The sequence below is a fragment of the Aspergillus sclerotioniger genome (assembly GCF_003184525.1).
Source record: "Aspergillus sclerotioniger CBS 115572 chromosome Unknown BO94scaffold_8, whole genome shotgun sequence".
Lineage (NCBI taxonomy): Eukaryota > Fungi > Ascomycota > Eurotiomycetes > Eurotiales > Aspergillaceae > Aspergillus > Aspergillus sclerotioniger.
The window spans coordinates 1,005,773-1,024,472 of record NW_020290998.1 but is presented as its reverse complement, the minus strand read 5'-3'; the positions used below and the strand labels follow the sequence as shown (position 1 = coordinate 1,024,472).

The following is an 18,700-nucleotide window of genomic DNA, read 5'->3' as shown; positions in this document are numbered from 1 at the left end:
AAGATTTGACATTAATTATTAGTATAATCAGTATTCATCACTTATCATCAACCCACCACGACCGACCCAGCCACTCGCACATCGACTTCGATGCATAGCCATATAAACGTACAATCGACAGCAAATACAACATCACGTCTCATTACATCTCATGTCGTTTCCCGAACCCGATCCGTTGCCAAATCCCCTCCATATCCTGACAGAGCTCGATGAACCCATCATCCTCAAGTTGACTACAAATCCATGCTTCTATACTAGCCATGCGCTCGGATGTGGGAGCGGCCACGTATGTCGAGAGATCTACTGTCGTGAAAGCGTTTGGCAGTTTCCCTTGTTGGGACTCTCCGTTCTTTGTCGGGCCTTCGTCTACTTTGATCAGTTCAGTTGGGTGGTGTGTGGAGGGATGAAATGGATTCAGGGATTGTATAACCGTTGCTGGGTCTGTGGGGTTATAGATTCCAGTGGGGGGAAGGATATCAGGCTCGGTTTGTAGGGGTTGTTTATTATGATTGGGGTTGTATCGCAGTATAGTGACTTTTCCGCTTGAGGTGGATGGTCTTGGTTCGAGGGTGGAGGTCTTTGGTGGGTTGGTAGATGTGGGTGTTGTTCTTGTTGGACCTGTTTCTGCGGTTGTTGGTGAAGATTAGCATGGATATATTCTACTCAAGTCTCAGATCATTGATTCTGGTACCTCGAACAGCCTTCGTAGGTGCATTTGTTGTTGCTTGTGAGAAAGTGGGCGGGTTCTTTTTGGTACCGGTGCTTTTCGCGGCACTGGGAAATGGGAGCTCTCTTTTGGGTGGTACATCTAAAGGCTTAGTATGCTCTGCTAGCAGTGATGGTGTTGATGTAGATGGTCTAGGACGATTGTTGTCCGGGGCGCTGAAGTACTCCTGCGTGATGGGCTGTGCGAGATTGAAAGGCGCTTGCACTTGTGCTGGGTGATTTTGGTTGGTGCGGGCTCTAGTGAAGTATGTGTGACTGGTCTGGACAGTGCTAGATGATGTGGTTGGTAGTGAGGTCCCTGTGGTTATTAGGTTTTAATGTCTGTCATTGGGAGTCTAGGATACTTGCCTGCTGTAACGCTAGATGATGAACCCGATGTACTGGTTGTTGAGGGGTGTTGGAATAGAGTAACGGGATGAGAAGCAGATGAACCCGGCATTCCCAAGCCATATGTTGGCTCCCTGGCTATAGATCCGCACTCGATTGATCCCGAGTTCCACTGAGATGAGGTTAGTTTCCGCATGGAGCCAACACTGGCCTCCGAGAATGGGCATTTCATATCGCTGAGAATGGCCAAAGCCGTATAGAAGTCTCGGTCGAAGGAGAACTTGATCTGGAAGCGGTGAACCTATGATACGGTTAGCGATGGGCTGGCTTGTCCATTGAGTTCATTTCCCTACCATGTTTCCTCGTGGGTATTTCACTGCAAGGCAGGGTAGCTTCACGACTACAGCGAAGATTGGTTTTGACGCTGCACTTTGGCTAAAATGGGTTATGTTTCCGGACTCGATAGCGAAGTGGGTAAGGTCGATCTCTTCCTGGTGATATATTCGATTAGCTTTTGTTTTACTCTACGTGTCAAAGCCGGTGGAGATCACCAGGGTCTCATGGACACCAAGGACCTTCAATAGTACTCTGTCTGGTGTGAAACTTGTCATTGCGCGCTTCTCAAATATGCCGATCAGGTTCCCGTTTCCCATCACATGGCTCCAGTGGAGTGGCCCTCGGTGGTTAAGTGATGTCGTCGTATGAGAGAATTTGGCTAATGATAGACGAGCGAGAGTGGTGGAATCGGGGGGCTGTTGAGACAGCGGATTCATTGTGTCAAGTAGGTTCTCGAGATAGGGAGATTATAAAAGATCATATTAAGATACTACATAGGAAATTATATGAAAGCGAGAGGGTGGCCTATACTGCAGAGGTGTACGAAGTAGATGAGGGGGGTTGGATGGTGGATGAAGTATAGGCGCAGGTGACCTGAGACTAGGCCTATTATCGCCAACCCAAAAAGATTGCGATAAACGGGTGCTATGATGATGCTTGCAGATTGATACCAGGGAGACATTGCCAGATTGTGTCTCTGAGTGCTTTATCTGACACTAGGCCACTGCAGCTCGGGATGATCGACGAACGCTGATCGACAGTGCTGGCTTCTGATCATGGATGCCTTAAATGCCTGAAATGCTAGGCATCAAGGGCATTCATTACTCATCCTGCCAAACCAGGCAAACAGTCCGGGAACAACCCTTCGGAACCAAGGATAATCCGGACACGCGCCTGAGGCCCAAAGGAGCAGCGCGGACTTTTGCCTGCGGATGGACCAAGGACGGATCGATCGCAGGATCAGCTTGTCTTTATATTTACGCAGCGCCCTCGCTCCTTGGTTTTCCCCAGAGGAATTGGCATCGGATTCTAGGGTGTATCTGTCGCTCATTCCAGTCGACAATACGCGCAGTGATTCGAAATAAATTCCTGAGCGCTTCCTACGCGAACGTCTTATGTTGTTGTCCCGTCGTCGCATCCTCTTTGGTTCCCAGCAGGCTGTCCTCCGATAGCTTCATATCGCGACCAAGCTTCCAAGCCGTCGCCGGACTACGTTCCTTGAACCCAGCCCACGAACTTCCGCCCGGAAAACGATCGGATTACGAATCCACCCCCGCACATCCACATCGTCTCAGCAGGAAAATTTCAGGATATAATTGGAAGAGACGGAGGACCGGGGTCACAAGAGACGGCGTTTGGGCGTTCGACTTCAATTCGGCGCGTCTAACCACGAGAGTCTCGCGCTTAAGCTGCTGAAGGTGTGTTTGGGTAGTAGGTTGGGTCAGTTGGGTCAACCTTGGTCTCTCTCTGAGGCATTCCAGGGCGACCTGAGATCACAGCTTTCTTGGGAGGTATCGAGTGATACACGGCATCGGACTTAGGCGTGTTTGAGTTAAGCTCAACATGTCTTCTCAGACTCCACGCACATCTTTACGAGGCAAGTGCTACCACCTAATCTCTCTGCTCCTTGCCCGTAAGCTCTGTTAACGTCTTGTAGAGGGCTTGCGGCAGGCTCCCAAGGCTAACCAGCCATTCATTCCTGACACTGCTCCGGTCCGGCGGTCACATACCCAACCAAATCAATCGCCGCAGCCCACAGCAATGTCACAAACTCATTCGAACTCGCCCGCACCGAATTCGAACAGTTCGCATTTCCCCACTGAGGCGTGGGACGGAAAAGAGCAGAAAGTGCCCATGAACACACGCGAGGTAGCAACGCCAGGCAACCGGCCGGGCCTTTTTTTGAACCTACATGGCAAGGTGCCAAAGCAACCTGACTTCTATGACCCCTATTTCCCCCTCAGATACCTCGAGGTCCCGAAGTGTGCGTGAGCCTTCACAACAACCCCACGTTGGTGTCGTTGACATTGCTAACACGCCTGTACAGCGGACCATATCTATAAACGTGCTCATTATGGGCTACAGTCCGGCATTCCTGATGAGGTCGATTTCGCATTGTACCACCTTGTTCAGATTTCGAACCAGCGTTGGGACAAATTCAAGTTTGAGGGGTTTCCATTGCTTGCCGAGATGTTGATGGAAACGGCCATTGATGTTTCAATAATCTGCACGGGGGTCAAATGGGAACTCCAGTACGATTTCCGTCAACCTATGGAGCGAGTCAATGTGCTCAACTCGCTACATGGAACACGCGATCTGCTCGAGAGGATCAGCAAGATACCCGTCACGCTGCCCACTGACACGCTTGAAACGCGCGAGTTCAACCATAGTTTACGGAATGTCAAAGAGGCTACCCTAGTTCTCCGCAACATGGTTCTGCTCCGAGAGAACGCGTTTTATGTTTCGCGTTATGCGAACGGCCTACTGAGGGACTTCCTAGTCATACTGATCAACCTCCCTAATCAGCCCCGTCTCAACGAAATCAGGAACGACGCCTTGGACATCGCAGAAGAGGTCACCAAATTTATGCGAACCGATCCGGAGGATCCTCTTTGGAATTCTCTGCTCAACTGCCTCGAGTCACCCGATCGTGCCCACATCGTCCGGGCGCTCTGGGCGCTCACACATTTCTCAACCGAAATAGACGAGCCCGAGGCAAATCGCGCACTGGAGCGCATGCCAAAACAATCCTTACAACAGATGTACTTCCATACTCTTCTGGACTTGGACAAGGACATACTGAGCGGGGCGCTCGACTTCTGGTATCAATATACGCTCTCTCGCGAGAACATCGAAACCATGCTGGACATCTTTGATTTTCCCAGTGTTTTCGTCCCACGAATGATCGCTCTCCTGATGCACGAAGCGCGACCTTTTAAGCAAGAGACCGTTCTACAGGAGGAGAAAGTCGCGCCCCCGCCATCGGAGATTCCCCGTGTGCCAGCGGAGCTTCTGAAAGATCTGATGGAGCTACAAGAGCCGGAGCGCAGCTCCCGCTGGCTGCGTTGCTGCTTTGTTGAGGACGCCGAGTGTGAAATCACTCAAATAGCTCTGTGGCAAGCGTACCAGAGCCGATTCGCGGATCCTCGAGTTCCGGGGGGTGGTGTCCTTCCCGCAGCCGAGTTCATTAAGAATGTCAGCACCACTTTTACCAACGCGCAAGCGCAGGTCATCAACGGGCCTGGTGCGGCGACTCGGTTCATCATCAAGGGCATCCGTCCTCTGGAGACGGCCTACACATTCCAGGGATTCCCCTACATTTACTGCAAGTGGGCGGACAACTCGAAACCCAGCAAGACCTGCCAGCGTGCTTTCGCTACCCCGACCGACTTGCGCAACCATGTATTCTCAGACCACATGGAACTCAAGGCCACGGACACGCCAGGCCACTATAACCTGGACCAAGCCGAAACCCCGGTCCACACTTGTTCTTGGGACAACTGTACTCGGTTCCGCTCGTCAGGCCCCAGTGCCAATACCGCCATGGTAGCCGGTCATGTAGCATCACACTTGCCCGAAGAGCGCCCTGCTGATGCCGATGCCCCCGTTCCTAAGCGCGCCGTGCTTCAAGAGCGGATCGTCCGCAAATGGTACAATATGAACACGCCCACCAACGACAGGCATGAACCCATCGGCGTAGCCTACAAGGCCGCGCTAGTCCTGCGCAACATAGCCAGGAACCTGCCAACCGGCATGGCACAGAAATACAACGGGCTCTCGTGGAAGAAAGCCGTGTTCCTCAGCCATCGTCCGAAGATCGTGGAAACGTGGGACCGGAACCGGTCGCTACGCAAGGAACTCACCGAGTTAATCATGATAATAGAGAAAGAGGATTACTATTGATTGAAATGAATCTGGACTGATCCTGACCTAACCTTGAGTGACGAAACGTTCCATTATCATTATCATCGCACGATCTATCGCATTCTTGCCGAGTTTCATCTTCTCTTTTCTTTCTTGATCTGTTGTACAAATACCCTGGCTTATTCTTCTGCTTCGCTTTCCTGCCTGCCTATCTGCTTTAAATTCGCGCGGTGATATTATCTTTCTTCTTCTTCTCCCCCACGGGGAAACCACCGAAGGGGCATTGTGCAGCCTCCTATGTATTACTCTTATTATATGGGCGGCCGTACAACACTTTTTTGCCGCGTATTTGGAGAGGATAGGGAGCGATATGTTTTTTAAACGGTGTGAGTGGAGTGGTGCCATCTGACTCTATTAGGCGTCCTGGTGATGGTGACGAGGTAGAACTGGACACGGAGGGGGGCCGTTATGTCGATCTATTCTGCTTTTTCTTTTCCTTTCTCTTTTTCTTTTTCGATTCCACTTCCCCCCCCCCCCCCCCCCATTCCCCTCTCGCAGTCCATCACGGGCTGCACTTTTTCCTTTCGACGAGTGTATCATAGGCGGAGTCGGTGTGGTAAGGCGGGATCAGATCATGTCCTCCAAATGTTCTAGACAATAACCCATTCTAGAGCCTCTCCTGTACGTGCCATTGCATAATCCGGGATCTGCAATATGCTTCTTTCGGAGCATTGTACTTCCCTGTGTAGTTCTCAGGTCCCTATCGCCCACTTGTTATAGTATTCAACGATTCACCAACGGATCATCAACATTGACGTAAAAGTCCGCGACAAAATTCTCATAGCTCATCCACGCCACCTGGGCCGTTCCGGGAGCCGCGTAGCTGAAATCCACAGCATCCCAAACATTAGGCCACGTGCCATCAACAACACTCTCAGGCGTATTCATAGCCGCAACGGCATGTTGCAATCCGACTCTCCCATCTATGCCCGGGACAAAGCCCTGCGTGTCCATTTGCATAGAGATAGGCTGTTGTTGGACGGCTGTCGACAGAGAAGGAGAATAAGCGTCCGGACTTGGAGAGGCGAGTAATTGAACGCGTCGGTCCCGAGCCCGCGCCATGAGCTTTTCCATCGGTTTCCAGAGCATGCCGCGTTGGGAGTCGGCGATGAGACGACCTAGTAGGTGGAAGGATTCCTCGATGGGATCCCAGAAGCGTTCCATTACGGCTTTGTCGTCGCAGACGCAGAGTTCGGCGAGGGCGACGGCGAGACAGTGCCAGGGGGGGAAGGCGAATTCGAACCATTGGTAGGTGGTGAAGCGGGGGTCGGAACGGAGGCGGCGGGAGACGATGAGAACGTTGACGGCGAATTCGAGGAGACGGTCGCCGCGAACGAGGGGAGGGGTGAAGTTGGGGGAACGCTGGAGGGGTCGTAGCGTGATGAGTTGCATGCAGGCGTGGATGCATTCGGCGATGGCACGGGTGATCCAGTGGAAGGGGTGTTTGTCGGGTTCGGCGTGTTGGAGGAGTTTGGTGACGGATTGTTGGAATTCGAGGACGAGTTGTTGGCGGATGGCCAGTGTGGTTATGGATGGTTCCATGAAGCCGGAGAAGTTGAGGGATCGGGCGACGTATTGTGTTTTGTGGACCATCATGGTGAAGGTCATGTCGGTGAATCCGGGGGAGTCGGGCGGGTTGGCTTCCATGTTTGGGCTGAGGTCGATGTCGTTTACGTTGGCTGGGGGGTGGGATTCCAGCCAGCTGGCTTGCATCATTGGTTCGGAAGCGCGGTCCATGGATGCTTGGATATCGAGGAAGCCGATGGCCAGCCAGAGGCGTCGGCGGAGTTCACGCTCGAAGGGCCGGACGTGGAAGGGAGGGTCGGGGAGATGGAGCGAGAGGGCTTGTCCGATGCGGAGGGCCATGCTGAGCATCGTCCACATTCGGCGGCTTTGGTCTTGAGAGCGCAGGGCGATCTTGGGAGAGGAGGGTTAGTGGAGGTCTGTTGAAAGGGATTGAGATGTGTAGATACGTACTAAGAAGAGCACGTAGGCTTGTAGGACGGTTAGGTCGTTCGTGGTTATGAAGTCTGCGCGGGCCAGAGCTGCCTCTGCTTCCTTCTGGTACCTAGAGACCATGGTTGACTTGGGGACGCCGAAGCTGCGTATACTCTCTTCGTCACTGAGACTGCACGAGGCTGCGTAGTACACAGAATAGGCGAGAGCCGTTGGGGCCAGATGTCCCGGTTCGTAGTCAAGATAGGGACTTCCATCCACGAGAAATGCCTTTAGTGAAGGCCTGTGTAGGATCTTGCAGATCGGGTCTACCCTCTGCATGAATAAACAGCATAGCTGCTGATGGGTAGACGAGGTGCCCGGAGGTTCGCTGTTAGTAGTACCACCACTGCCGCTAGCCATGGTCAGGAGCCGACGATAGTTGATGAGATTATTAGTCTCAGCATTGCGGTCGTCACTCTTTGAGCTCCGACGCTCATTCGGATGCACGTCCGGCACCTATCCAGACCATTAACGACCCAGCAACCATAAGATTTCATCGCACCTAACTCACCTCATTCAAGAGATTGGCCCAAAACGAAGACCCTAGATAGGTGTCGGGTCTGCGGACACCGCCAGCCTGCGAGTCATCCTCGCCTAGCGAGTTCTCGCCATCCTGCGAGCTTTCTTCGACAGCAGCAGCTAAGATCGCCCGGACGGACGCTTGACTACCACCACGGGCGAGATCCCGAATGATGCTTTCAAGCTTCGACACGCGGTCTTTCAAATTTGCATCCTGGTCACCTGGTCGCTCAGTTGCCAATCGGCCCGATCTGCCTCGCGGCAGCCGTGCACGTTCAACCGGGACGCATCTCGCCCCGAGACGCTGGCAGTTGGTGCAAGGGTTTAGCTTATCGCATTTGACTTTGCGCTGCCGACAGGTTTCGCAGCTCAGACGGACCTTGGGTTTGTTGACCGAGGGCGAAGACGGAGCGGTTCCTGCTTGGTCTGTGGGTTCGCTGAGAGGATTCATTGCTTAGGGCCAGTTTCTTCCTGGAAGCTGATCGAATGAGGAATGATAGCTTGGTGGCTGGCGCTTACGACAGCGCGACATGGTTCATTTGGACCAGCACGATGATTGGAGTTGGTTGAGAGGTGGATTGGGCAAGTTTGATGAGCTGGAATGGAATAAGCTGAGGAGGATCTTAGGCTAGATAAGCGGCCAAGAAGCCACCCGTGGGATCGCCCGTCGAGGCCTCAGGAGTCCGGACCCACCCTCCCACGGTTCTATGATTCTATAATCTACCATAATCTTGATTGAGTGAGAAGCAACCATTAAGTTCTATGTGAGTAGATGTGCCTCTGGCCCGGGCAGCAGTAGCAGTATGCTTCTAGCCATGAGCTTGTCTGTGTCCCTTGCGTCGATCATGCGACCGCAGATTTTACAACCACCGAACCCCAGGGCTAAACCATAACAATGAGGCGGTATACAATGAGAATGTGAAGAATATATATCGCATATAGCACGTACGGCATGACTACGTAATCTTATGAATCCATAACCCCGCCCATTTTACAATCCGAATGTAGAGTCCATCCCTGGTCATGAGTCATAGGAAACAAGATGCCAAAAAAGGGAGAGGAAAGCAAGATGGACACTGTAGAAGTGAAGAAAGGAAGCGGAATGGTTATGAGATCACATTGAAACCTGCCGCTGAAGTCTAAAAGTTAGACGATAAACACCAATATGTGCAAATTAGACGGAAGAAAGCCGACGCAATCGTCTTACTCCCAAACGTTAGAAAACAAGTCGTCGGCTCCGCCAAACCCGCCCGCCGGTTTGGATGAAGCATTCCTATTAGTCGTGGTAGTGGTCGATGAGATCGGGGCTGCGCTGGCCCATCCGCCGAAGTCTTCGTCTGCCGCAACAGTTGGCGCCGGCTTGGAACCCGCAGAAAGAGCTGGAGTACCCCAGCCTCCGCCGACGTCATTGGCAGTCAGGGTATCAGGCACCTTCATCATCGAAGACGGGGCAGGGGCTGCCGCAGGCGCAGGGTCCGGCGTACCCCAGGCATTGCCTCCCCATGGATCGATGGTCGTGGGGGGAAGTACACTTGCGACGGACGCCGTGGTGCTAGCAGGCTTGGGGGCTTGGGCAGGGGCAGGGGCAGGAGTGAGGCTGAAAGCAGACTTCAGCTCCTGCTGCGGAGACGTCGATGCGAACGGTGGTGGCGGTGAAACGGCAGCGGGCGCGGCTGGGGCCGGCGAAGAAAACCCGAACAGATCGTTGGATAAAGGCGACTGGGGTGGATTCGGCTTGGGAGGCGGAGGAGATGTGAAGCTGGTGAATCCCGCATCAAACCCATTGGACGAGACTGATGTGGTACGAGACTGCGGCTTTGGTGCAGGGATAACAGGAGAAGTGAGGCTATCAAAAAGACTGCCCCCTCCACTACCAACAGAAGCAGTAGGCGATGAGACCTTGGGAGCTGCCGGAGTAGACTTTATGCTAGCAAAGTTCGCCAAGTTGGCGAAGGGTGAGGGTTTCTCGACCGGTTTGGGGGCCGGAGGGGACATGGTTGAGGGAATGCTCAATCCGCTGAAGGCATCAGTCAGACCGCCCATGTTCGAGGCGGATGCCGAGCGAGGCGGGGGAGAGGCCAGATCTCCGAATGAGGATGTACGCTCATGATGCGCCGGGGCAGGCGGAGGCTTCGAATATAGTGAAAGAATAGATTGCTTGAGATCGGGCCTAGACATTCCAGTTGAGCCAGTAGGAGTCGACGCTATGCTGGCTGGCCGACTGCTAGGGGCCGGCTGAGTGCTGCCGAAGAAATCCAGACCCAGTAACGAATCTCCAGGACGGGCCGCCGGCTTAGGAGCAGGCGCAGACTGAGGTTGTTTGGGAGGCGCCCGAGGGGTGGGATCTGTCGTACTAGGACGTGCGGGAGGGGAGATATCGTCGGCGAAGAGGTCGATGGATGCTTGCTGGCGATGGACTGCAGGTTGACTGGCCGTCGCCACCCGCTGAGAAGCGGAGCGCTCAAGCTTCGCCTTTTCCTGTACCACTGCAAGAGGCTTTATTGAGCTGGATTAGTGCCTATCCGACAAGGGTGTATTGGTCCGAACGACTTACCACATCGTCGTCGCCATCATCCAAGGTCGAAGGGTCGGGCATCTGGCCGTCCATGACCCATCGCTTGGACTCGTACTTCGTCCGGATGAAGTTCTCAATTTTCCTAACCGCCGTGTCAATTCAGCCACACAGTCACCAGGTCGAATAGTATGCGGGGAAGATATTCACTTACGCTTCCGAAGGAACATGACCGGGTGCCAATTTCGCTTCCCAATACCTGCCAACAACAATGAGCTCAAGGTCCCAAGAACATGTGAAATGTTGCGGAAAAGACGAACTTGTTTGCCCTGGAGTTGCCCCATCTCACGACGCTCTGAAGTTGTTCGTCTGTCCAGGAGTCAAGGTCGACGGATTTCACCCGACTGATATGGGTGCCCATGCCCCGATGAATGCCCGAGCAACGGATGCAGATGAAGATTCCAAGATTCCATGACGCCCATCGCGGATCTAAATAGAAAATTATTAGCCAGCGATCGCAAAACACATTTGTACATTCACATTGAGCGGGGGTCGTGGCGCGGTGACAGAAAAGTATAGACTGGAGGTAGTTGCGGAGGGTCACTAACGCTTATTGCGCTTGCAATCGGCACATGTCTTGTTCTGGTCGAGTTTCAGCAAGCTCTTGATGACCTGCTGGTTCTGAGCAGCCTGGGACGGCGTGGCACGTCGAGACATGACAGCTAGGGGCGCAGTCCGAGTCGAATTACCAGGGAATGCAACAGGAGAGGAGAAAAGGAGACGAAAGGGGAGTTGAAACGGGGACGTCAATGGGCCACCAAGTGGCGGCTTGCGGTGTCCCGCAGGCCTCAGGCTGCAAGGCGGTGGGTTCGCCGACCGGCCAGCGGCACGTGCCAGAGATGCCCGTTTGATGTTGATTGGATTCAAACAAAAGGGTCGCTCTCATCTCTCATCATTGACATTGTAGTACTCTAACAAACACTAATTTACACCACAGACTACTGCGCAGCCCCTAGTTTCCATCCCCCTTAAACCGCAAGCTAATACTATTCACACAATGCCTCTCATCCGTGGGTGTCGGATACCCCTCTCCCTTGAACACATGTCCCAAATGTCCCCCACAGTTACTGCACACAATCTCCGTCCGTTCCATTCCAAACGAGCTATCCGTATGCCTTGTAACCGCGCCGGGAATAGAATCAAAGTACGCGGGCCAGCCACATCCCGACTTGAACTTGTGTGATGCCTTGTACAAAGGCGCATTGCAACCGGCACAGTTATAGACGCCTTGCGAGGGATGGTGGCTATCGTATTCGCCCGTGAAGGGTCGCTCCGTGCCTTTCTCGCGGAGGACTCGGAATTGCTCTAGGTTGAGTTAGTTGGAATTATTCCCGGATGGCTGAGAGGTGAGGGGTTGGTTGCCGAGGTAGGTGGGGAGGTATACCGGGACTTAGGACGGCTTGCCACGCGTCGGGGCTGCGCTGGTCGGGGTAGGACATATTGCTGTCGTCTTGGCTGTTAGATTTCGCGCAGGATCCGAAGAAGGAACCGAGGAAGGGGATCGTGGGAGCGGCTCTCAGGACAGTTGCGCCGGAGATGGGGAGAGGAGGTCGATGGAGGGATCGGGCGGAGTGCGATCGGAGGGGTAAGGTGAAGTTGCGAAGGACAGAGCTCAGGCCCAGGAAGCGCATCGGGTTGAGGCTCAGGGTGTAAGATAGAAGATGTGTCGGTTCTTGTCAGTTGTAGAGACTGTGATATTGGAAGATAAGATTGAGGGAAGGAAGAAATGTGAAGGCGGATTCAATCGTCTCCTACGATGGTCGCCGCTGAAGCACCAATTTGCCTGAGATTTTACGTCATCCGGACGGAAGCACCCTCAATATTCACCAATATCAAACACTATTCCTTGTATGGATTATCCCGTAGATACATTCCCTTTTCCAAAGCCACATACGTGCACGTATGTCTATATGTGCAGTAGATGTTGACCATAACTCCGCTCTTTCTATGGATCCGCACTCTAGATGGATGTTCCAGGATATCTTGAGTATGAAGAAAAGCAAGGTAGGCCAAAGCCCTAGCGATGCCGGACGACGCCCACAACCGTCAAAACCCCAGCTCCAATCTCCACCCTCCAGCCTTCTCGGGCGAGCATCTTTCCAACAGCTGGGCCCAGGCGTGAGGTGCCGTCATGGCTATGTCTTCCAAGACCGGTGACAATGCGATAGCCACCCCAGGCTGGGTCACTACCGCCTCGTCTATATTTTGTATCCCCCAAAGATTCCCACCACTCTGACACTCGCGCGCTGGCAATCCGGACCGCATCCTGTACTGATACACCATGGAGATCGAGCATATTCCACGTAGACTGTGAATCTACCAGGGCGTCGGCGGCAGCTGCGGCATTGCGCTTTGCGCGTTCCATATGATCCCGTCCCACTGCAGAGTAGTATGCAGCAGCACCACCCATCAGTCGGTCCGACTTGCCGCGTCTATATGCTAATGATGCCTTTGATAATGCTTCGGCTCCTGCCGCGAAGTGCAAGCCTGCCGCGCTTCTCGCTCGATAGAGATCTCGGGTAGCCGGTGGATCAGCGCCTCGTCTCGGATGTACATCCTCTTCGAGATCCACCGGTGGCGGTGGTGTTGTGATCTTGATCATCTCAGATATAGAGGGGGCTACTGGTTCCGTCAACATAGCCGCCGCGAGCTCACTAGCGGCCGATACAGAGCTTCTTGTGATCTTGAGCAAGCCAGCGAATGTGAGTGGTGGGACCCAAGCGAATTCCTGTGTAAGTTCTGCCACCTGCGCAACCATGACTGGGTCATCATTGATGACCTTTTCATCTTTCGGGGCATGTGCACTGGCAAGGGTCCGGATCGTAGCAGAAAGGGAGGCACCATTGGCGTGATATGTCGAGCGAACTATTTCCATTTTGAGAATCGGCGAGGTTCGCGCATGAATAAATTCCACATCCTTTCCAGCAGCATCCCATTTGTTAAGACTGGGCATGCCATCCAAAGTAGGTTGGGATCCTAGGGGTGAGGGAACTTCTTGCTTCCGGCCAGATTTGTTCTTGGGTTTACGCTTGCGTCCTTGCTTCCTCGCCTCTCCGGGTCCGTCTTCGAAGCCATCCACGCCTTTGGGAACGGCAACCTTCAGCCCATCCTCATCAGGGGCCTGCTCGTCAAAAAATACGAGATTAAGCAGGACGTCCATTGCACGGTCGACGTCCCCGTTAGACTTCTTGATTGTGTGTTGGATTGTGAAGCGGTCCGCCGAAGGAAACATCTCCGTCAAATAGCCGATCTTGTCTTCGTCGCTAGCTCCAGACAGACAGAGAGAGCCGTCCGGCCCAATAGTATACGATACATGATCTGATGTAGTCGAGCCGCTTTTGCTTTTACTGTTTGAGCTTCGGTCACTGAGACCGAACGAAGAAAAGCCAGACGTCAAGCTCGTGAGATCGGTTGTGCGCGACCGATCACACTGTGATCCACTACGCTCTGAGAAGATCCCATCTGCTTCTAGGCTGTTTTCTGGGCTTAAGCCGGATGTGCCGGACGGATCGAATGGTAGATCCTCCTGTTCCCAGGCGGAAAGTCGAAGAGCATCCAAGGTGTCCCGAAGTTGTTGCAGTTGGGTTGAATCCGTAAGATCATAGTCAAAGGCAATGGCCGTGAGCAATGCTGGGTCCAGAGGTGGGCAGTAGGTCTTCTCCAGGTCCTAATAGCGCGATTCAATGGCAGGATTAGCTATTCACGCCTCCATGGCTCGGGCCATTGCATTGGCGAATGCCCACACAAATGGAAGGTGACGAACCTGCAGCGGACCATCACCCTTATCACCCATATTCGAAAGCTATGATACGAAGTAAGTGACAAGAAGATCCTCTGGTCATGCCTTATTTAGTGGATAGTCGGGATAGCTGCTAGTATGTGGCCCAAGACTGATCCTGGAGGACTTTGTCGCGCAGGAGTCACCGAGCCCTCTTCTCTCTCGGTTTGTCTTTCCTTGAGCGGGGGAGTTTGATCGGTGCAGATGTGGCTGACATAAGCATACTACGTGAACCAATCTATCGATCTAGCAATCATTATTCAATTTGACGAGAATATTTTTGGTCTCAGCACAAACATCAAGAGAAGGAGGAAACGCTGCTGTCCCCGTCCCGGCCCTTCCTATCCTCCAACGGTCACTCTACAAGGGTTCCCGCCCCTAATATACGAGCCTGCCGTCAGCATGGGATTTGTGCTACTCAAGGTTGAGTGGTCTTCTGACTACCGTACCTCGGTGAACACTCGCAGGCCTGGTGTTAACTGGCCAACCCAGCTCTTGAAGGATAACTGGGCCCGGTCGGCACTGTAAAAAGTGCGGGTACCGTCATTGGGCCTCGGATTCCCGGCGAGCTGACCCGAGCGGTCGATTATTTCCACCCTCCGACCCCGGTGGAACAGGAAGGCCATGTGCAGAGATTGTAGCGATAGTTCATCCCGAAAGAATTCTATAATCTGCCCCCACGAGCGCTTGAGCTCGTCTCTGTAGGCCACCGTGGGAATGGCCTCAACGATCAAGCTGATGGCTCTCATGGTAAGGATCTTCAATGTCGGCGCCGCGCTGCGTATGAAGCACTTCAAGGCATCGGGAGTGATTTCAAGTTCACGGACATGGAGCTCCGCAAGACGTGTGAAACAAAGGCGCTGCGAGATCCCGGACAAATAATGAGGGTTTAGTCGGTACCCCCGATTCCAAGGCGAGAATGTCAGGAGTTCAAGACTGGGGGAAGCGACAGCGAGAATTTCAAGGAGGTATTTGAAGGCGACTTCATCTATTTGTAGTCCGAACGCAGAAATGCAGAGGTGTAGCTCCTTGAGTTGCTTCAGAAGCGGCAGCAGAGATTCGTACTGAGCCGGGGTAAGTGTCATGGCCCGGGGTGCCAGGCCACGGCATTGATGGCGGCATGTAGAAAGCCCGGTGAGACCGCGGTTGCATGCAATGGCCGCTCGGACAAAATCGGAGAAGGCCAAGGCGTGGGATTGAACGAGCCGGAGATGGATGTCGCTACTTTGTGGCGGTGGGTAGGTCCGATTGCTATCCAGCTGTTCCTCTACCTTGCGCAGGCCCAGACAGCAGATATCAGGCTTCGATGCTAGATGGGAGACATGGCGATATCGCAGTCCGAAGCGGTTCAGGTTCTCAAAACCGTCCAGGCAGATCTTGAGAACATCACGGAGAGTACCAGCCTCGAGGGTGTCGAGATGTTCCGTCACTATCGCCTCGATAATCGCCGCCGTGAGGATCCGGCCCTTTGCCAACCCGCAATCAGGCTCGGCGAGGCTGCCAAACAAATCGGGCACAACCCACAGCTCCTGGACTCGCAGCCTGAAGATTTCATGGGCGGCGATCTTTTGGAGTCGTTGAAGACTATCAGTTGTCACTAGGAAGGATATGCTCTTGAAAGCGCCGTCCGAGAAGGCTTCCAGGGACAGGGAGTACAGATCTCTGCAAGTCAATCGGAGTGCGCACAAGTGGGAGGGGTCCAAATGGCTGCAAATGATGCTCACGATCTCGGTGGGGAGCGTCAGGAGAGGCATCTCACGGCGTGTGTAGGAAGGAGAAAAAATTGGAAAGCAGAAAAGAGTCGAATGGCTTGAAGAAGGAAAAAGGTTGATCATCTGGGAGGTGGTGTGGTCTAGATTCTTTTCACGGATGTATTTGATCGACGATCGCTTACAGCAGATGACGAGTACTATCTAACGATACCCAGTTAAAAGATCTCGCCCACCTGACAGAAACAAAGGAGTAAAAAGATCATAGGACTGATCACTAACACCCTAACTACTATGATACTACAATATCAGTCTAACAATCCATGCCCCCATATTTGGGCCGAGTGGATCGGTGACACTCGGGTGACCGGATCGTCCCTTGGTTCCACTCCAGAATCTGGATCCCGGGGGCTTGACTCACGACGCCGTCCCCACTCCACGGCTGGCGGCTTCAGTACTAATACTAAGTACCTTTCTCACGTCATTTCATGTTCAACGAGAGGATCGGACTTCGGGGCAAGATGAGGGTTACTAGGTGAATGCACAGTTTCTCGCTCGGTATGTGTCTACTCCCGCTCATGTGTCCACAGCAGCCATGCTTCGGTCCGGGTTACTCGAATATAGAAGGTATGTATGTACGCACAATCAAAGCTGCATCAAATAGGCTATTGAAAAATTAAACACGTTCCTAGATGGTATTCTTCTTTGCTTTGTGAACAAGAAAATGGTATAGCTCTATATCTTCATAACGCGTACAGGTTGTATAACCTTCCGTCTTAGTTGTATTTGGCCATGAACTCAGAGTGGAACTTCACGATCCGCTCAACCCAGTCCGTTCCAGGAGCCAGGAAGGTTGTGCGGAAGTGCAGTGTGTTCTCCTTCTGGCCGAAGCCGGAGCCGGGAACGACGCAGACACCGGTGGCGTCGAGCAGACGGAGGCAGTAGAACTCGTCGGCAGCGCGGTTCTCATCCTTGGCGGCCTGAACGGCCTTAGGGGACAGGGTGATGGTGGGGAAGAGGTACATGGCGCCCTAGATATTGGTCAGTGAATATTTCGGTACATATGTTCGATTATGGTGAAATTACGTACCTGGGGTTCCTGGCACTCAACGCCCTCCATGCGCTGGAAGGCTTCGTACAAAGCAAAGGCGCGCTTCTTCAGGCCATCCCGGATGCCGTTGTACTCATTCTGGTACACCTCGTGGCTGGGCTCGCCCTTCTTAGGAGGGTTCACCATCAGCTCGACCAGGCACTGCCCGATAACTGGCGGGCAGAGCATGATGCTGACGTACTTGTAGATCTGAGCCGCGACCTCAGGGTCGAATCCGACCAGCTCAAAGTAGCCACCACGGTGACCACACTCACCAACCATGCCCTTGGAAACACTGTGCAGGGAGGCCAGCTCCACATTGTCGTACTTTCCGGGCACTTCCTGCTGCAACTGACGAAGTCTCTTCTTGAAAGAGATGAACTCGCCCGTGAAGACGTTGGTTTGGTACACCTCGTCCGCGATCACCACCAGTTTCTCCTCAGCAGCAAGGTCCAGCACACCCTTAATATCCTCAGCGCTAAGAGAAGCACCGGTCGGGTTACCGGGGTTGATAACGACGATGGCACGGACATCGGTGCCAGCAGCCTTGGCCTGCGCCAGGTTCTCGCGGATAGCGTTCACATCGGTACCCCAGGCCCTGTGCTCTTCCAGGTGGTAAGGAACGCACTGGGCATCTAGGAGAGAGAGTGTGGCCGTGTAGAGAGGGTATTGAGGAATAGGCACGAGGATTCCAGCACTAGGGCCATCGCAGATGATGTTGAGAAGAGTGCTGACACCGGATGAGGCACCACCGGTCAGGTACAAGTCCTGGGGGTTGGCCGGGAAGCCATCACGCTGCTCGATAAATTTAGCCACGCTGTTACGGATGACGGGGGCACCCTGGCTGTGACTGTAAGCACCAACGCTCTGGACGTCCGCAAGAAGCACCTTGGCCCGCTCAATAACATCCTGCTGGTAGCCGAAGGTAGTACGAAGAGCCTCGGGGTTCTCCAGCAGGGTGGGGTTTTCGAGAAGACTGAGGACCTGACGGAAGAAGCTGATGGGCTTCTGGTCCAGCTGCTGGGGGTTGCCGATATTGGCAAAAATAACGCTGTCAAATGGCAACGACTTGTCCCCCTTCTCCAATTTCACACGATATTCCTCTGCCTTGACGGCCAGCTCACCACGGACGGCATATTTGGCAGCCTTAACGTGGGGGTTGATGTTGTCCAAGGTCAAACGACGCGGGCCGAGGCGGTCAGGGTGCGCTTCGTGGTGAGAGTGACGGTCATGGTGGAATCTGCGACGGCACAAGGACAAGGTATGGTCAGCTAAGATGCGTGACTGGGCCCGATACTAGGACAGGAACAATGCATCCGGCCGGGACGGCGCAGCAGGCCCCTTTGTATGCCAGTATACGGGGAACCGGAAGTCACAAGATTGGGCTGGACTGGACTGGACGGGGCCCCGGGGTGCCGTCTGACTCTGACAACCCCGAACATGGGGGACGGGGGGAGGCCATATCCAATGACAATCAGAGACACGGGAGGGGGAAACTAGTAAGAAGGACTCACCCCTCAGCCCCGAGCTGGCGGGTAAGCCTGCCCTGGAGGACAAATGGCGCGGGGCGCTCTGATGGCACGACAGCCAGGCACCACCATTCGGCCGGGAAACAGCGCATCGCAGCGGAGTTGCCCGCAGATGAGAGGCGAGCTTAAATTGCCAGGTCATGATTTCGACAGCTTTGCGCCAATGTCGGCCAATTGAACGATCAATCCTTC

At 53.7% G+C, this 18,700-nt stretch overlaps 9 protein-coding genes across 9 annotated transcripts; 1 reads left to right on the top strand and 8 right to left on the bottom strand.

Annotated features, from left to right (window-relative positions):
* Positions 1-108: 108 nt before the first annotated feature.
* Positions 109-1,087, bottom strand: BO94DRAFT_513126 (uncharacterized protein). The gene is made up of 2 exons (XM_025609832.1): positions 692-1,087; positions 109-624 (listed from the first exon to the last, which is right to left on the bottom strand). Exons 1-2 carry the CDS (start codon positions 806-808, stop codon positions 415-417), a joined length of 327 nt encoding a protein of 108 aa, XP_025469683.1. The 5' UTR covers positions 809-1,087; the 3' UTR covers positions 109-414.
* Positions 1,034-1,826, bottom strand: BO94DRAFT_461507 (uncharacterized protein; the record flags this gene model as incomplete). Its single annotated transcript, XM_025607934.1, has 3 exons — positions 1,034-1,354; positions 1,407-1,544; positions 1,605-1,826. The coding sequence occupies 3 exons, from the start codon at positions 1,824-1,826 to the stop codon at positions 1,034-1,036; spliced, it is 681 nt and encodes a 226-aa protein (XP_025469682.1).
* Positions 1,827-2,713: 887 nt separating this feature from the next.
* On the top strand, positions 2,714-5,306 carry BO94DRAFT_384843 (putative chromatin remodeling complex subunit (Rsc9)). Its single transcript, XM_025607284.1, has 3 exons — positions 2,714-2,986; positions 3,047-3,373; positions 3,437-5,306. The coding sequence occupies exons 1-3, from the start codon at positions 2,953-2,955 to the stop codon at positions 5,290-5,292; spliced, it is 2,217 nt and encodes a 738-aa protein (XP_025469681.1). The 5' UTR covers positions 2,714-2,952; the 3' UTR covers positions 5,293-5,306.
* A 492-nt stretch (positions 5,307-5,798) lies between these two features.
* On the bottom strand, positions 5,799-8,410 carry BO94DRAFT_564644 (Zn(II)2Cys6 transcription factor). The gene is made up of 3 exons (XM_025614440.1): positions 7,823-8,410; positions 7,291-7,767; positions 5,799-7,230 (listed from the first exon to the last, which is right to left on the bottom strand). The coding sequence occupies exons 1-3, from the start codon at positions 8,279-8,281 to the stop codon at positions 6,037-6,039; spliced, it is 2,130 nt and encodes a 709-aa protein (XP_025469680.1). The 5' UTR covers positions 8,282-8,410; the 3' UTR covers positions 5,799-6,036.
* A 351-nt stretch (positions 8,411-8,761) lies between these two features.
* On the bottom strand, positions 8,762-11,132 carry BO94DRAFT_513117 (stromal membrane-associated protein). The gene is made up of 5 exons (XM_025609831.1): positions 10,951-11,132; positions 10,663-10,831; positions 10,557-10,601; positions 10,385-10,487; positions 8,762-10,326 (listed from the first exon to the last, which is right to left on the bottom strand). Exons 1-5 carry the CDS (start codon positions 11,057-11,059, stop codon positions 9,034-9,036), a joined length of 1,719 nt encoding a protein of 572 aa, XP_025469679.1. The 5' UTR covers positions 11,060-11,132; the 3' UTR covers positions 8,762-9,033.
* A 113-nt stretch (positions 11,133-11,245) lies between these two features.
* On the bottom strand, positions 11,246-12,160 carry BO94DRAFT_533393 (peptide-methionine (R)-S-oxide reductase). Its single transcript, XM_025611321.1, has 2 exons — positions 11,787-12,160; positions 11,246-11,707 (listed from the first exon to the last, which is right to left on the bottom strand). The coding sequence occupies exons 1-2, from the start codon at positions 12,031-12,033 to the stop codon at positions 11,355-11,357; spliced, it is 600 nt and encodes a 199-aa protein (XP_025469678.1). The 5' UTR covers positions 12,034-12,160; the 3' UTR covers positions 11,246-11,354.
* Positions 12,161-12,245: 85 nt separating this feature from the next.
* On the bottom strand, positions 12,246-14,314 carry BO94DRAFT_533392 (Smr domain protein). Its single transcript, XM_025611320.1, has 2 exons — positions 14,166-14,314; positions 12,246-14,069 (listed from the first exon to the last, which is right to left on the bottom strand). Exons 1-2 carry the CDS (start codon positions 14,193-14,195, stop codon positions 12,420-12,422), a joined length of 1,680 nt encoding a protein of 559 aa, XP_025469677.1. The 5' UTR covers positions 14,196-14,314; the 3' UTR covers positions 12,246-12,419.
* A 306-nt stretch (positions 14,315-14,620) lies between these two features.
* On the bottom strand, positions 14,621-15,934 carry BO94DRAFT_544640 (F-box protein; the record flags this gene model as incomplete). The annotated part of the gene is made up of 1 exon (XM_025613191.1): positions 14,621-15,934. The coding sequence occupies one exon, from the start codon at positions 15,932-15,934 to the stop codon at positions 14,621-14,623; it is 1,314 nt and encodes a 437-aa protein (XP_025469676.1).
* A 551-nt stretch (positions 15,935-16,485) lies between these two features.
* On the bottom strand, positions 16,486-18,650 carry BO94DRAFT_533390 (putative alanine aminotransferase; the record flags this gene model as incomplete). The annotated part of the gene is made up of 3 exons (XM_025611319.1): positions 16,486-16,920; positions 16,980-18,187; positions 18,494-18,650. The coding sequence occupies 3 exons, from the start codon at positions 18,648-18,650 to the stop codon at positions 16,666-16,668; spliced, it is 1,620 nt and encodes a 539-aa protein (XP_025469675.1). The 3' UTR covers positions 16,486-16,665.
* Positions 18,651-18,700: the final 50 nt, after the last annotated feature.

Bases quoted from the DNA above. Each gene is read 5' to 3' on its own strand.
- BO94DRAFT_513126 (XM_025609832.1), bottom strand. From the start codon at position 808: ATGTACCACCCAAAAGAGAGCTCCCATTTCCCAGTGCCGCGAAAAGCA. The intron at 625-691 runs GTACCAGAATCA...CAACAACCGCAG, and splicing joins ACCTACGAAGGCTGTTCGAG to AAACAGGTCCAACAAGAACA.
- BO94DRAFT_384843 (XM_025607284.1), top strand. From the start codon at position 2,953: ATGTCTTCTCAGACTCCACGCACATCTTTACGAG. The intron at 2,987-3,046 runs GCAAGTGCTACC...AACGTCTTGTAG, and splicing joins TCCACGCACATCTTTACGAG to AGGGCTTGCGGCAGGCTCCC. The intron at 3,374-3,436 runs GTGCGTGAGCCT...ACGCCTGTACAG, and splicing joins ATACCTCGAGGTCCCGAAGT to CGGACCATATCTATAAACGT.
- BO94DRAFT_564644 (XM_025614440.1), bottom strand. From the start codon at position 8,281: ATGAATCCTCTCAGCGAACCCACAGACCAAGCAGGAACCGCTCCGTCT. The intron at 7,768-7,822 runs GTGAGTTAGGTG...TGGTCTGGATAG, and splicing joins GGGCCAATCTCTTGAATGAG to GTGCCGGACGTGCATCCGAA. The intron at 7,231-7,290 runs GTACGTATCTAC...TCCTCTCCCAAG, and splicing joins AAGCCTACGTGCTCTTCTTA to ATCGCCCTGCGCTCTCAAGA.
- BO94DRAFT_513117 (XM_025609831.1), bottom strand. From the start codon at position 11,059: ATGTCTCGACGTGCCACGCCGTCCCAGGCTGCTCAGAACCAGCAGGTC. The intron at 10,832-10,950 runs GTTAGTGACCCT...TTTTCTATTTAG, and splicing joins CGATTGCAAGCGCAATAAGC to ATCCGCGATGGGCGTCATGG. The intron at 10,602-10,662 runs GTTCGTCTTTTC...TGTTGTTGGCAG, and splicing joins GGCAACTCCAGGGCAAACAA to GTATTGGGAAGCGAAATTGG.
- BO94DRAFT_533393 (XM_025611321.1), bottom strand. From the start codon at position 12,033: ATGCGCTTCCTGGGCCTGAGCTCTGTCCTTCGCAACTTCACCTTACCC. The intron at 11,708-11,786 runs GTATACCTCCCC...AACTCAACCTAG, and splicing joins GCAAGCCGTCCTAAGTCCCG to AGCAATTCCGAGTCCTCCGC.
- BO94DRAFT_533392 (XM_025611320.1), bottom strand. From the start codon at position 14,195: ATGGGTGATAAGGGTGATGGTCCGCTGCAG. The intron at 14,070-14,165 runs GTTCGTCACCTT...TCGCGCTATTAG, and splicing joins AGGGTGATGGTCCGCTGCAG to GACCTGGAGAAGACCTACTG.